Below are 15,773 nucleotides of genomic sequence, written 5' to 3'. Positions count from 1 at the left end.
GGAATGTTACTCCGGGTCTAGTCGGTGTTCCTGACCCGGGAGTGTGGAATGGGCTGTGTGGATGGAATGTTACTCTGGGTCTAGTCGGTGTTCCTGGCCCGGAAGTGTGGAATGTGCTGTGTGGAGGGAATGTTACTCTGGGTCCAGTCTGTGTTCCTGACCCGGGAGTGTGGAATGGGCTGTGTAGAGGGAATGTTACTCCGGGTCTAGTCTGTGTTCCTGACCCGGGAGTGTGGAATGGGCTGTGTGGAGGGAATGTTACTCCGGGTCTAGTCTGTGTTCCTGACCCGGGAGAGTGGAATGGGCTGTGTGGAGGGAATGTTACTCCAGGTCTAGTCTGTGTTCCTGACCCAGGAGTGTGGAATGGGCTGTGTGGAGGGAATGTTACTCCAGGTCTAGTCGGTGTTCCTGACCCGGGAGTGTGGAATGGGCTGTGTAGAGGGAATGTTACTCTGAGTCTAATCTGTGTTCCTGACCCGGGAGTGTGGAATGTGCAGTGTGGAGGGAATGTTACTCTGAGTCTAGTCTGTGTTCCTGACCCGGGAGTGTGGAATGTGCAGTGCAGAGGGAAAGTTACTCTGGGTCTAGTCGGTGTTCCTGACCCGGAAGTGTGGAATGTGCTGTGTGGAGGGAATTTTTCCGTGTCAAGTCGGTGTTCCTGACCCGGGAGTGTGGAATGGGCTGTGTAGAGGGAATGTTACTCTGGGTCTAGTCGGTGTTCCTGACCCGGGAGTGTGGAATGGGCTGTGTAGAGGGAATGTTACTCTGAGTCTAGTCTGTGTTCCTGACCCGGGAGTGTGGAATGTGCAGTGCAGAGGGAAAGTTACTCTGGGTCTAGTCGGTGTTCCTGACCCGGAAGTGTGGAATGTGCTGTGTGGAGGGAATTTTTCCGTGTCAAGTCGGTGTTCCTGACCCGGGAGTGTGGAATGGGCTGTGTGGAGGGAATGTTACTCCGGGTCTAGTCTGTTTTCCTGAGCCGGCAGTGTGGAATGGGCTGTGTGGAGGGAATGTTACTCCAGGTCTAGTCTGTGTTCCTGACCCGGGAGTGTGGAATGGGCTGTGTGGAGGGAATGTTACTCCAGGTCTAGTCTGTGTTCCTGACCCGGGAGTGTGGAATGGGCTGTGTAGAGGGAATGTTACTCCAGGTCTAGTCTGTGTTCCTGACCCGGGAGTGTGGAATGGGCTGTGTAGAGGGAATGTTACTCTGGGTCTAGTCTGTGTTCCTGACCCGGGAGTGTGGAATGGTTTGTGTAGAGGGAATGTTACTCTGGGTCTTGTCTGTGTTCCTGACCCGGGAGTGTGGAATGGGCTGTGTGGAGGGAATGTTACTCCGGGTCTAGTCTGTGTTCCTGACCCGGGAGTGTGGAATGGGCTGTGTAGAGGGAATGTTACTCCGGGTCTAGTCGGTGTTCCTGAGCCGGGAGTGTGGAATGGGCTGTGTGGAGGGAATGTTACTCTGGGTCTAGTCTGTGTTCCTGACCCGGGAGTGTGGAATGGGCTGTGTGGAGGGAATTATTCCGTGTCTAGTCAGTGTTCCTGAGCCGGGAGTGTGGAATGGGCTGTGTGGAGGGAATGTTACTCTGGGTCTAGTCTGTGTTCCTGACCCGGGAGTGTGGAATGGGCTGTGTGGAGGGAATGTTACTCCAGGTCTAGTCTGTGTTCCTGACCCGGGAGTGTGAAATGGGCTGTGTAGAGGGAATGTTACTCTGGGTCTTGTCTGTGTTCCTGACCCGGGAGTGTGGAATGGGCTGTGTGGAGGGAATTTTACTCCAGGTCTAGTCTGTGTTCCTGACCCGGGAGTGTGGATTGGGCTGTGTAGAGGGAATGTTACTCTGGGTCTAGTCTGTGTTCCTGACCCGGGGGTGTGGAATGGGCTGTGTAGAGGGAATGTTACTCTGAGTCTAGTCTGTGTTCCTGACCCGGGAGTGTGGAATGTGCTGTGTGGAGGGAAAGTTACTCTGGGTCTAGTCGGTGTTCCTGACCCGGAAGTGTGGAATGGGCTGTGTAGAGGGAATGTTACTCCGGGTCTAGTCGGTGTTCCTGACCCGGGAGTGTGGAATGGGCTGTGTGGAGGGAATGTTACTGTCGGTCTAGCCTGTGATCCTGACCCGGGAGTGTGGAATGGGCTGTGTGGAGGGAATGTTACTCCGGGTCTAGTCTGTGTTCCAGACCCGGGAGTATGGAATGTGCTGTGTGGAGGGAATGTTACTCCAGGTCTAGTCTGTGTTCCTGACCTGGGAGTGTGGAATGGGCTGTGTGGAGGGAATGTTACTCCAGGTCTAGTCTGTGTTCCTGACCTGGGAGTGTGGAATGGGCTGTGTAGAGGGAATGTTACTCTGGGTCTTGTCTGTGTTCCTGACCCGGGAGTGTGGAATGGGCTGTGTAGAGGGAATGTTACTCCAGGTCTAGTCTGTGTTCCTGACCTGGGAGTGTGGAATGGGCTGTGTGGAGGGAATGTTACTCCAGGTCTAGTCTGTGTTCCTGACCTGGGAGTGTGGAATGGGCTGTGTGGAGGGAATGTTACTCCGGGTCCAGTCTGTGTTCCTGACCCGGGAGCGTGGAATGTGCTGTGTGGAGGGAATGTTACTCCAGGTCTAGTCTGTGTTCCTGACCCGGGAGTGTGGAATGGGCTGTGCAGAGGGAATGTTACTCCGGGTCTAGTCTGTGTTCCTGACCCGGGAGCGTGGAATGGGCTGTGTGGAGGGAATGTTACTCCAGGTCTAGTCTGTGTTCCTGACCCGGGAGTGTGGAATGGGCTGTGTGGAGGGAATGTTACTCCAGGTCTAGTCTGTGTTCCTGACCCGGGAGTGTGGAATGTGCTATATGGAGGGAATGTTACTCCAGGTCTAGCCTGTGATCCTGACCCGGGAGTGTGGAATGGGCTGTGTGGAGGGAATGTTATTCCGGGTCTAGTCTGTGTTCCTCACCCAGGGGTGTGGAATGGGCTGGGTGGAGGGAATGTTACTCCGGGTCTAGTCTGTGTTCCTGACCCGGGAGTGTGGAATGGGCTGTGTGGATGGAATGTTACTCCGGGTCTAGTCTGTGTTCCTCACCCAGGGGTGTGGAATGGGCTGTGTGGAGGGAATGTTACTCCGGGTCTAGTCTGTGTTCCTGACCCGGGAGTGTGGAATGGGCTGTGTGGAGGGAATGTTACTCTGGGTCTAGTCTGTGTTCCTGACCCGGGAGTGTGGAATGGGCTGTGTGGAGGGAATTATTCCTTGTCTAGTCGGTGTTCCTGAGCCGGGAGTGTGGAATGGGCTGTGTGGAGGGAATGTTACTCCGGTTCTAGTCTGTGTTCCTGACCCTGGGGTGTGGAATGGGCTGTGTGGATGGAATGTTACTCTGTGTCTAGTCGGTGTTCCTGACCCGGGAGTGTGGAATGGGCTGTGTGGAGGGAATGTTACTCTGTGTCTAGTCGGTGTTCCTGACCCTGGGGTGTGGAATGGGCTGTGTGGAGGGAATGTTACTCCGGGTCTAGTCGGTGTTCCTGACCCGGGAGTGTGGAATGGGCTGTGTGGATGGAATGTTACTCTGGGTCTAGTCGGTGTTCCTGGCCCGGAAGTGTGGAATGTGCTGTGTGGAGGGAATGTTACTCTGGGTCCAGTCTGTGTTCCTGACCCGGGAGTGTGGAATGGGCTGTGTAGAGGGAATGTTACTCCGGGTCTAGTCTGTGTTCCTGACCCGGGAGTGTGGAATGGGCTGTGTGGAGGGAATGTTACTCCGGGTCTAGTCTGTGTTCCTGACCCGGGAGAGTGGAATGGGCTGTGTGGAGGGAATGTTACTCCAGGTCTAGTCTGTGTTCCTGACCCAGGAGTGTGGAATGGGCTGTGTGGAGGGAATGTTACTCCAGGTCTAGTCTGTGTTCCTGACCCGGGAGTGTGGAATGGGCTGTGTGGAGGGAATGTTACTCCAGGTCTAGTCTGTGTTCCTGACCCGGGAGTGTGGAATGGGCTGTGTGGAGGGAATGTTACTCCAGGTCTAGTCTGTGTTCCTGACCTGGGAGTGTGGAATGGGCTGTGTAGAGGGAATGTTACTCTGGGTCTAGTCTGTGTTCCTGACCCGGGAGTGTGGAATGGGCTGTGTAGAGGGAATGTTACTCTGGGTCTTGTCTATGTTCCTGACCCGGGAGTGTGGAATGGGCTGTGTGGAGGGAATGTTACTCCGGGTCTAGTCTGTGTTCCTGACCCGGGAGTGTGGAATGGGCTGTGTGGAGGGAATGTTACACTGGGTCTAGTCTGTGTTACTGACCCGGGAGTGTGGAATGGGCTGTGTGGAGGGAATGTTACTCCGGGTCTAGTCGGTGTTCCTGACCCGGGAGTGTGGAATGGGCTGTGTGGAGGGAATGTTACTCCGGGTCTAGTCTGTGTTCCTGACCCGGGAGTGATGAATGGGCTGTGTGGAGGGAATGTTACTCCGGGTCTAGTCTGTGTTCCTGACCCGGGAGTGTGGAATGGGCTGTGTGGAGGGAATGTTACTCTGGGTCTAGTCTGTGTTCCTGACCCGGGAGTGTGGAATGGGCTGTGTGGAGGGAATGTTACTCCAGGTCTAGTCTGTGTTCCTGACCCGGGAGTGTGGAATGGGCTATGTAGAGGGAATGTTACTCTGGGTCTAGTCTGTGTTACTGACCCGGGAGTGTGGAATGGGCTGTGTGGAGGGAATGTTACTCCAGGTCTAGTCTGTGTTCCTGACCCGGGAGTGTGGAATGGGCTGTGTAGAGGGAATGTTACTCCGGGTCTAGTCTGTGTTTCTGACCCGGGAGTGTGGAATGGGCTGTGTGGAGGGAATGTTACTGTCGGTCTAGTCTGTGTTCCTGACCCGGGAGTGTGGAATGGGCTGTGTGGACGGAATGTTACTCTGGGTCTAGTCTGTGTTCCTGACCCGGGAGTGTGGAATGGGCTGTGTGGAGGGAATGTTACTCCAGGTCTAGTCTGTGTTCCTGACCCGGGAGTGTGGAATGGGCTGTGTGGAGGGAATGTTACTCCAGGTCTAGTCTGTGTTCCTGACCCGGGAGTGTGGAATGGGCTGTGTGGACGGAATGTTACTCTGGGTCTAGTCTGTGTTCCTGATCCAGGAGTGTGGAATGGGCTGTGTGGAGGGAATGTTACTGTCGGTCTAGCCTGTGATCCTGACCCGGGAGTGTGGAATGGGCTGTGTGGAGGGAATGTTATTCCGGGTCTAGTCTGTGTTCCTGACCCGGGAGTGTGGAATGGGCTGTGTGGAGGGAATGTTACTCCGGGTCTAGTCTGTGTTCCTGACCCGGGAGTGCGGAATGGGCTGTGTGGATGGAATGTTACTCCGGGTCTAGTCTGTGTTCCTGACCCGGGAGTGTGGAATGGGCTGTGTGGAGGGAATGTTACTCTGGGTCTAGTCTGTGTTCCTGACCCGGGAGTGTGGAATGGGCTGTGTGGAGGGAATGTTACTCTGGGTCTAGTCTGTGTTCCTGACCTGGGAGTGCGGAATGGGCTGTGTGTAGGGAATGTTACTCCAGGTCTAGTCTGTGTTCCTGACCCGGGAGTGTGGAATGGGCTGTGTGGAGGGAATGTTACTCCGGGTCTAGTCTGTGTTCCTGACCCGGGAGTGTGGAATGGGCTGTGTGTAGGGAATGTTACTCCAGGTCTAGTCTGTGTTCCTGACCCGGGAGTGTGGAATGTGCTGTGCGGAGGGAATGTTACTCTGGATCGACGTCAACACATATCTGCCCTCGAGCGTGTTTGGTGGGTGACACTGGGTGGTGGAACTGTGAAGTCATCCACTCAGTCCCACAATGTCCCTCACCTTGATGGCTGACATAAATAAATCAATATCTTGCTAAAACATTAACCTTTCCCTTGTTGCATTGGCACTGGTTGATTTTTTTAAACCTATTAATATTTTCTCTCCTTCCTCCCAGTACCACTCACTGCGCCGAGGCTGGACATGATATGCAACACGCCCACGATTTGCCAGCCTTCCCTTTGTGGGGATTTGAGGAGCTGAGAGCATGAATTTCCGGTATTGCCGAGAGACTGTGTGATCCCCCGTCCAGCCACCTGCATCTGCTCAGGTGCTGTATGTCTGTGTCCTTTAATTTCAGTCGCTCTGCAGCCTGGTGCTGGTCATATTCTACAGTTAAACCTCTCCTCACTCTTCCCTTTGTGGCTCCAATCTCTCTTCCCCCCCGCCCCACCGCCGTTCCTTTATATTTCTTTTATCCACGACTCACGAGGATTAAAATCAGGAGAAGCCGCTTCCAGTGGCAGGAGGGTCGGGAACCAGAGGACACAGATTGAAGATCATTGACAAAAGCACCAGAGGGGAGATGAGGAGAAGTTTTTTACAGAGCGAGTTGTTGTGATCTGGAACGCACTGCCTGAAAGGGCAGATGAAACAGATTCAATTGTAACATTTAAAAGGGACAATAGCAAAATACTGCGGACGCTGAAAATCTGAAATAACAACAGAAAATGCTGGAGACACTCAGCAGGCCCGGCAGCATCCGTGGAGAAACAGTTAACGGTTCAGCTCGGTGACCCTTCGTCAGAACTGGAAAAAGTTGGAGATGGAACAGGTTTTTAAGCAGGTGTCGGGGCAGGGAGAGGGGGAGGGGAGGAAAGAACAATAGGGAAGGTCTGTGATTGGGCGGAGGGCAGGAGAGAGTCAATGACAAAAGGGATGATGGTGCGAGGCAAGAGGAGATGGGAATGGGACAAGTACAGAAACAAAGGATGGGTCTAGAGGAGGTGTAAATGGCAACGGCAGAATCATCAACCGCTGCCCTCTGGAAAAATAGGGGCAGAGGTTATAGTCTGAAATTGTTGAACTCGATGTTGAGTCCAGACGGCTGTAAAGTGCCGAATCGAAAGATGAGGTGCTGTTCCTCGAGCTTCCGTTGAGCTTCATTGGAACATTGTAGGAGGCCGAGGACAGAGAGATCAGAGTGGGAGTGAAGCGAGAATTAAAGTGACAGGTGACTGGAAGCTCAGGGTCACCCTTACGGACTGAACGGAGGTGTTCCACAAAGCGGTCGCCCAATCTGTTTTTGGTCTCCCCAATGTAGAGGAGACCGCATCGGGAGCAGCGAATACAGTATATTAAATTGCAAGAAGTACAAGTTAAAGGGAATTGGATATATTTTTAAAGGAGACATTTGCAGGGGTATGGGTAAAGAGTGGGGGAGTGGGACTAATTGGATAGCTCTTTCAAAGAGTCGGCACAAAAGGCCTACTTCAGTGCTGTACCATTCTCTGAGTCGCGACTTACCCGAGCTCACAGTCAGTGTCTCCGACAGGCTGCTGTGTTGAACCTGACAGGAGTAGCTCTCTGGGTCACTGTCCTTGATGTCAATGAGGATTTCCATCCTGTACGTCTCATTGTGGTTTGGTAGAACCGTCGCGACAGAGCCATCCGACACAGCCTCTCCATTCCTCAGCCAGGTGGCATTGATGGTGCGAGGGTAGAAGGCAGTGATGAGGCACAAGAGGCTCAGGTGCTCCTCACCAGTGGAGTGCCTTTTGAAAACCAGCACTTTTGGAGCAACTGAGGGAGAACTGAGAATCACATCACTGATTCCATAACTTGGAGTAGACACTCACCGTCACATCGAGATCAGAATCACCGTCACATCGAGATCACACTCACCATCACATCGAGATCAGAATCACCGTCACATCGTGATCGCACTCACCGTCACATCGAGATCAGAATCACCGTCACATCGAGATCGCACTCACCGTCACATCGAGATCAGAATCACCGTCACATCGAGATCGCACTCACCGTCACATCGAGATCAGAATCACCGTCACATCGAGATCGCGCTCACCGTCACATCGAGATCAGAATCACCGTCACATCGAGATCAGAATCACCGTCACATCGAGATCACACTCACCGTCACATTGAGATCACACTCACCATCACATCGAGATCGCACTCACCGTCACATCGAGATCAGAATCACCGTCACATCGAGATCAGAATCACCGTCACATCGAGATCGCGCTTACCGTCACATCGAGATCAGAATCACCGTCACATCGAGATCAGAATCACCGTCACATTGAGATCGCGCTCACCGTCACATCGAGATCAGAATCACCGTCACATCGAGATCACACTCACCGTCACATCGAGATCAGAATCACCATCACATCGACATCGCGCTCACCGTCACATCGAGATCAGAATCACCGTCACATTGAGATTACACTCACCGTCACATCGAGATCACACTCACCATCACATCGAGATCAGAATCACCGTCACATCGAGCTCACACTCACCGTCACATCGAGATCACACTCACCATCACATCGAGATCAGAATCACCGTCACATCGAGCTCACACTCACCGTCACATCGAGATCAGAATCACCGTCACATCGAGATCGCACTCACCGTCACATCGAGATCAGAATCACCGTCACATCGAGATCGCACTCACCGTCACATCGAGATCAGAATCACCGTCACATCGAGATCGCGCTCACCGTCACATCGAGATCAGAATCACCGTCACATCGAGATCAGAATCACCATCACATCGAGATCACACTCACCGTCACATTGAGATCAGAATCACCATCACATCGAGATCACACTCACCGTCACATTGAGATCACACTCACCATCACATCGAGATCGCACTCACCGTCACATCGAGATCAGAATCACCGTCACATCGAGATCAGAATCACCGTCACATTGAGATTACACTCACCATCACATCGAGATCGCACTCACCGTCACATCGAGATCAGAATCACCGTCAGATCGAGATCGCGCTCACCGTCACATCGAGATCAGAATCACCGTCACATTGAGATTACACTCACCGTCACATCGGGATCACACTCACCGTCACATCGAGATCACACTCACAGTCACATCGAGATCAGAATCACCGTCACATCGAGATCAGAATCACCGTCACATCGAGATCACACTCACCGTCACATCGGGATCACACTCACCGTCACATCGAGATCAGAATCACCGTCACATCGAGATCGCACTCACCGTCTCATCGATATCAGAATCACCGTCACATCGGGATCGCACTCACCGTCACATCGAGATCAGAATCACCGTCACATCGAGACCACACTCACCGTCACATCGAGATCAGAATCGCCGTCACATCGAGATCACACTCACCGTCACATCGAGATCAGAATCACCGTCACATTGAGATCACACTCACCGTCACATCGAGATCACACTCACCGTCACATCGAGATCACACTCACCATCACATCGAGATCACACTCACCGTCACATCGAGATCACATTCACCGTCACATCGAGATCGCACTCACCGTCACATCGAGATCAGAATCACCATCACATTGAGATCACACTCACCGTCACATCGAGATCAGAATCACCGTCACATCGAGATCGCGCTCACCGTCACATCGAGATCAGAATCACCGTCACATCGAGAACAGAATCACCGTCACATCGAGATCACACTCACCGTCACATCGAGATCAGAATCACCATCACATTGAGATCACACTCACCGTCACATCGAGATCAGAATCACCGTCACATCGAGATCGCGCTCACCGTCACATCGAGATCAGAATCACCGTCACATTGAGATTACACTCACCGTCACATCGAGATCACACTCACAGTCACATCGAGATCACACTCACCGTCACATCGAGATCACACTCACCGTCACATTGGGATCACACTCACCGTCACATTGAGACCAGAATCACCGTCACATCGAGATCAGAATCACCGTCACATCGAGATCGCACTCACCGTCACATCGAGATCAGAATCACCGTCACATCGAGATCACACTCACCGTCACATCGACATCAGAATCACCGTCACATCGAGATCAGAATCACCGTCACATCGAGATCGCACTCACCGTCACATCGAGATCAGAATCACCGTCACATCGAGATCACACTGACCGTCACATCGAGATCAGAATCACCGTCACATTGAGATCACACTCACCGTCACATCGAGATCACACTCACCGTCACATCGAGATCACACTCACCATCACATCGAGAGCACACTCACCGTCACATCGAGATCACACTCACCGTCACATCGAGATCAGAATCACCGTCACATTGAGATCACACTCACCGTCACATCGAGATCACACTCACCGTCACATCGAGATCAGAATCACCGTCACATTGAGATCACACTCACTGTCACATCGGGATCACACTCACCGTCACATCGAGATCACACTCACCGTCGCATCGGGATCACACTCACCATCACATCGACATCAGAATCACCGTCACATCGAGATCACACTCACCGTCACATCGAGATCAGAATCACCATCACATCGAGATCACAGTCACCGTCACATCGAGATCACACTCACCATCACATCGGGATCACACTCACTGTCACATCGAGAACACACTCACCGTCACATCGAGATCACACTCACCGTCACACCGAGATCAGAATCACCGTCACATCGAGATCGCACTCATCATCACATCGAGATCACACTCACCGTCACATCGAGATCACACTCACCGTCACATCGAGATCACACTCACCGTCACATCGAGATCACACTCACCGTCACATCGAGAACACACTCACCGTCACATCAAGATCGCACTCACCGTCACATCGAGACCACACTCACCGTCACATCGAGATCGAACTCACCGTCACATCGAGAACACATTCACCGTCACATCGAGATGGCACTCACCATCACATCGAGATCACACTCACCATCACACCGAGATCAGAATCACTGTCACATCGAAATCGCACTCACCGTCACATCGAGATCACACTCACCGTCACATCGAGATCACACTCACCGTCACATCAAGATCACACTCACTGTCACATCGAGATCACACTCACCATCACATCGAGATCACACTCACCGTCACATCGAGATCCCGTCACATCGAGATCGCACTCACCGTCACATCGAGATCGCACTCACCATCACATCGAGATCCCGTCACATCGAGATCACACTCACCGTCACATCGAGATCGCACTCACCGTCACATCGAGATCGCACTCACCGTCACATCGAGATCGCACTCACCGTCACATCGAGATCGCACTCACCGTCACACCGAGATCGCACTCACCGTCACATCGAGATCGCACTCACCGTCACATCGAGATCACACTCACCATCACATCGAGATCACACTCACCATCACATGGAGATCACACTCACCGTCACATCGAGATCGCACTCACCGTCACATCGAGATCGCACTCACCGTCACATCGAGATCGCACTCACCGTCACATCGAGATCGCACTCACCGTCACATCGAGATCACACTCACCCTCACATCGAGATCACAATCACCATCATATCGAGATCACACTCACCATCACATCGAGATCAGAATCACCGTCACATCGAGATCGCACTCACCTTCACACCGAGATCAGAATCACCGTCACATCGACATCACACTCACTGTCGCATCGGAATCACACTCACCGTCACATCGACATCAGAATCACCGTCACATCGAGATCAGAATCACCGTCACATCGAGATCGCACTCACCGTCACATCGAGATCAGAATCACCGTCACATCGAGATCACACTCACCGTCACATCGAGATCACACTCACCATCACATCAAGGTCACACTCACCGTCACATCGAGATCGCACTCACCGCCACATCAAGATCGCACTCACCGTCACATCGAGATCGCACTCACCGTCACATCGAGGTCGCACTCACCGTCACATCGAGATCGCACTCACCGTCACACCGAGATCAGAATCACCGTCACATCGAGATCGCACTCACCGTCACATCGAGATCACACTCACCGTCACATCGAGAACACACTCACCGTCACATCGAGAACACACTCACTGTCACATCGAGATCACACTCACCGTCACATCGAGAACACATTCACCGTCACATCGAGATCGCACTCACTGTCACATCGAGATCACACTCTCTGTCACATCGAGATCACACTCACCGTCACATCGAGATCCCGTCACATCGAGATCGCACTCACCGTCACATCGAGATCGCACTCACCATCACATCGAGATCCCTTCACATCGAGATCACACTCACCATCACATCGAGATGGCACTCACCGTCACATCGAGATCGCACTCACCGTCACATCGAGATCGCACTCACCGTCACATCGAGATCGCACTCACCGTCACATCGAGATCGCACTCACCGTCACATCGAGATCGCACTCACCGTCACACCGAGATCGCACTCACCGTCACATCGTGAACACACTCACCGTCACATCGAGATCGCACTCACCGTCACATCGAGATCGCACTCACCATCACATCGAGATCACACTCACCGTCACATCGAGATCGCACTCACCGTCAAATCGAGATCGCACTCACCGTCACATCGAGAACACACTCACCGTCACACCGAGATCAGAATCACCGTCACATCGAGATCGCACTCACCGTCACATCGAGATCACACTCACCGTCACATCGAGATCACACTCACCGTCACATCGAGATCACACTCACCGTCACATCGAGATCACACTCACATTCACATCGAGATCGCACTCACCGTCACATCGAGATCACACTCACCGTCACATCGAGATCACACTCACCGTCACATCAAGATCGCACTCACCGTCACATCGAGAACACACTCACCGTCACATCAAGGTCACACTCACCATCACATCGAGATCGCACTCACCGTCACATCGAGATCGCACTCACCGTCACATCAAGATCGCACTCACCGTCATATCGAGATCGCACGCACCGTCACATCGAGATCGCACTCACCGTCACACCGAGATCAGAATCACCGTCACATCGAGATCGCACTCACCGTCACATTGAGATCACACTCACCGTCACATCGAGGTCACACTCACCGTCACATCGAGAACACACTCACCGTCACATCGAGAACACACTCACTGTCACATCGAGATCAGAATCACCGTCACACCGAGATCAGAATCACCGTCACATCGAGATCGCACTCACCGTCACATTGAGATCACACTCACCGTCACATCGAGGTCACACTCACCGTCACATCGAGATCGCACTCACCGTCACATCGAGAACACACTCACCGTCACATCGAGATCGCACTCACCGTCACATCGAGAACACATTCACCGTCACATCGAGATCGCACTCACTGTCACATCGAGATCACACTCACCGTCACATCGAGATCACACTCACCGTCACATCGAGATCACACTCACCGTCACATCGAGATCCCGTCACATCGAGATCGCACTCACCGTCACATCGAGATCGCACTCACCATCACATCGAGATCCCGTCACATCGAGATCACACTCACCGTCACATCGAGATCGCACTCACCGTCACATCGAGATCGCACTGACCGTCACATCGAGATCGCACTCACCGTCACACCGAGATCGCACTCACCGTCACATCGAGATCGCACTCACCGTCACATCGAGATCGCACTCACCGTCACATCGAGATCACACTCACCGTCACATCGAGATCGCACTCACCTTCACATCGAGATCACACTCACCATCACATGGAGATCACACTCACCGTCACATCGAGATCGCACTCACCGTCACATCGAGATCGCACTCACCGTCACATCGAGATCGCACTCACCGTCACATCGAGATCGCACTCACCGTCACATCGAGATCGCACTCACCGTCACATCGAGATCGCACTCACCCTCACATCGAGATCACAATCACCATCATATCGAGATCACACTCACCATCACATCGAGATCAGAATCACCGTCACATCGAGATCGCACTCACCTTCACACCGAGATCAGAATCACCGTCACATCGAGATCACACTCACTGTCGCATCGGGATCACACTCACCGTCACATCGACATCAGAATCACCGTCACATCGAGATCAGAATCACCGTCACATCGAGATCGCACTCACCGTCACATCGAGATCACACTCACCGCCACATCAAGATCGCACTCACCGTCACATCGAGATCGCACTCACCGCCACATCGAGATCACACTCACCGTCACATCGAGATCGCACTCACCGTCACATCGAGATCACACTCACCGTCACATCGAGATCGCACTCACCCTCACATCGAGATCGCACTCACCGTCACACCGAGATCAGAATCACCGTCACATCGAGATCGCACTCACCGTCACATTGAGATCACACTCACCGTCACATCGAGGTCACACTCACCGTCACATCGAGAACACACTCACCGTCACATCGAGAACACACTCACTGTCACATCGAGATCAGAATCACCGTCACACCGAGATCAGAATCACCGTCACATCGAGATCGCACTCACCGTCACATTGAGATCACACTCACCGTCACATCGAGGTCACACTCACCGTCACACCGAGATCGCACTCACCGTCACATCGAGAACACACTCACTGTCACATCGAGATCACACTTACCGTCACATCGAGATCGCACTCACCGTCACATCGAGAACACACTCACCGTCACATCGAGATCGCACTCACCGTCACATCGAGAACACATTCACCGTCACATCGAGATCGCACTCACTGTCACATCGAGATCACACTCACCGTCACATCGAGATCACACTCACCGTCACATCGAGATCACACTCACCGTCACATCGAGATCCCGTCACATCGAGATCGCACTCACCGTCACATCGAGATCGCACTCACCATCACATCGAGATCCCGTCACATCGAGATCACACTCACCGTCACATCGAGATCGCACTCACCGTCACATCGAGATCGCACTCACCGTCACATCGAGATCGCACTCACCGTCACACCGAGATCGCACTCAACGTCACATCGAGATCGCACTCACCGTCACATCGAGATCACACTCACCATCACATGGAGATCACACTCACCGTCACATCGAGATCGCACTCACCGTCACATCGAGATCGCACTCACCGTCACATCGAGATCGCACTCACCGTCACATCGAGATCGCACTCACCGTCACATCGAGATCGCACTCACCGTCACATCGAGATCGCACTCACCATCACATGGAGATCACACTCACCGTCACATCGAGATCACACTCACCATCACATCGAGATCACACTCACCATCACATGGAGATCGCACTCACCGTCACATCGAGATCACAATCACCATCATATCGAGATCACACTCACCATCACATCGAGATCAGAATCACCGTCACATCGAGATCGCACTCACCTTCACACCGAGATCAGAATCACCGTCACATCGAGATCACACTCACTGTCGCATCGGGATCACACTCACCGTCACATCGACATCAGAATCACCGTCACATCGAGATCAGAATCACCGTCACATCGAGATCGCACTCACCGTCACATCGAGATCACACTCACCGCCACATCAAGATCGCACTCACCGTCACATCGAGATCGCACTCACCGTCACATCGAGATCGCACTCACCGTCACATCGAGATCGCACTCACCGTCACATCGAGATCGCACTCACCCTCACATCGAGATCACACTCACCGTCACATCGAGATCGCACTCACCGTCAAATCGAGATCACACTCACCATCACATCGAGATCAGAATCACCGTCACATCGAGATCGCACTCACCTTCACACCGAGATCAGAATCACCGTCACATCGAGATCACACTCACCGTCACATCGAGATCACAATCACCATCATATCGAGATCACACTCACCATCACATCGAGATCAGAATCACCGTCACATCGAGATCGCACTCACCTTCACACCGAGATCAGAATCACCGTCACATCGAGATCACACTCACC

General features: G+C 52.8%; 1 protein-coding gene across 1 annotated transcript in view; it reads right to left on the bottom strand.

The window, feature by feature from the left end:
* The window catches only part of LOC147095562 (zinc-alpha-2-glycoprotein-like), a 199,461-nt gene that overhangs the window by 27,072 nt on the left and 156,616 nt on the right, over positions 1–15,773 (bottom strand). Inside the window, exon 4 of the mRNA XM_085974691.1 lies at positions 7,240–7,515. Coding sequence (XP_085830817.1) covers positions 7,240–7,515 — 276 coding nt within the window. The remainder of the gene's footprint in view (positions 1–7,239; positions 7,516–15,773) is intronic.

Source organism: Somniosus microcephalus, unplaced genomic scaffold, assembly GCF_052327205.1.
Source record: "Somniosus microcephalus isolate GS21.2 unplaced genomic scaffold, FLI_Smic_1.0 unresolved_chr1, whole genome shotgun sequence".
Lineage (NCBI taxonomy): Eukaryota > Metazoa > Chordata > Chondrichthyes > Squaliformes > Somniosidae > Somniosus > Somniosus microcephalus.
This window is presented reverse-complemented; position numbering and strand designations above follow the sequence as displayed.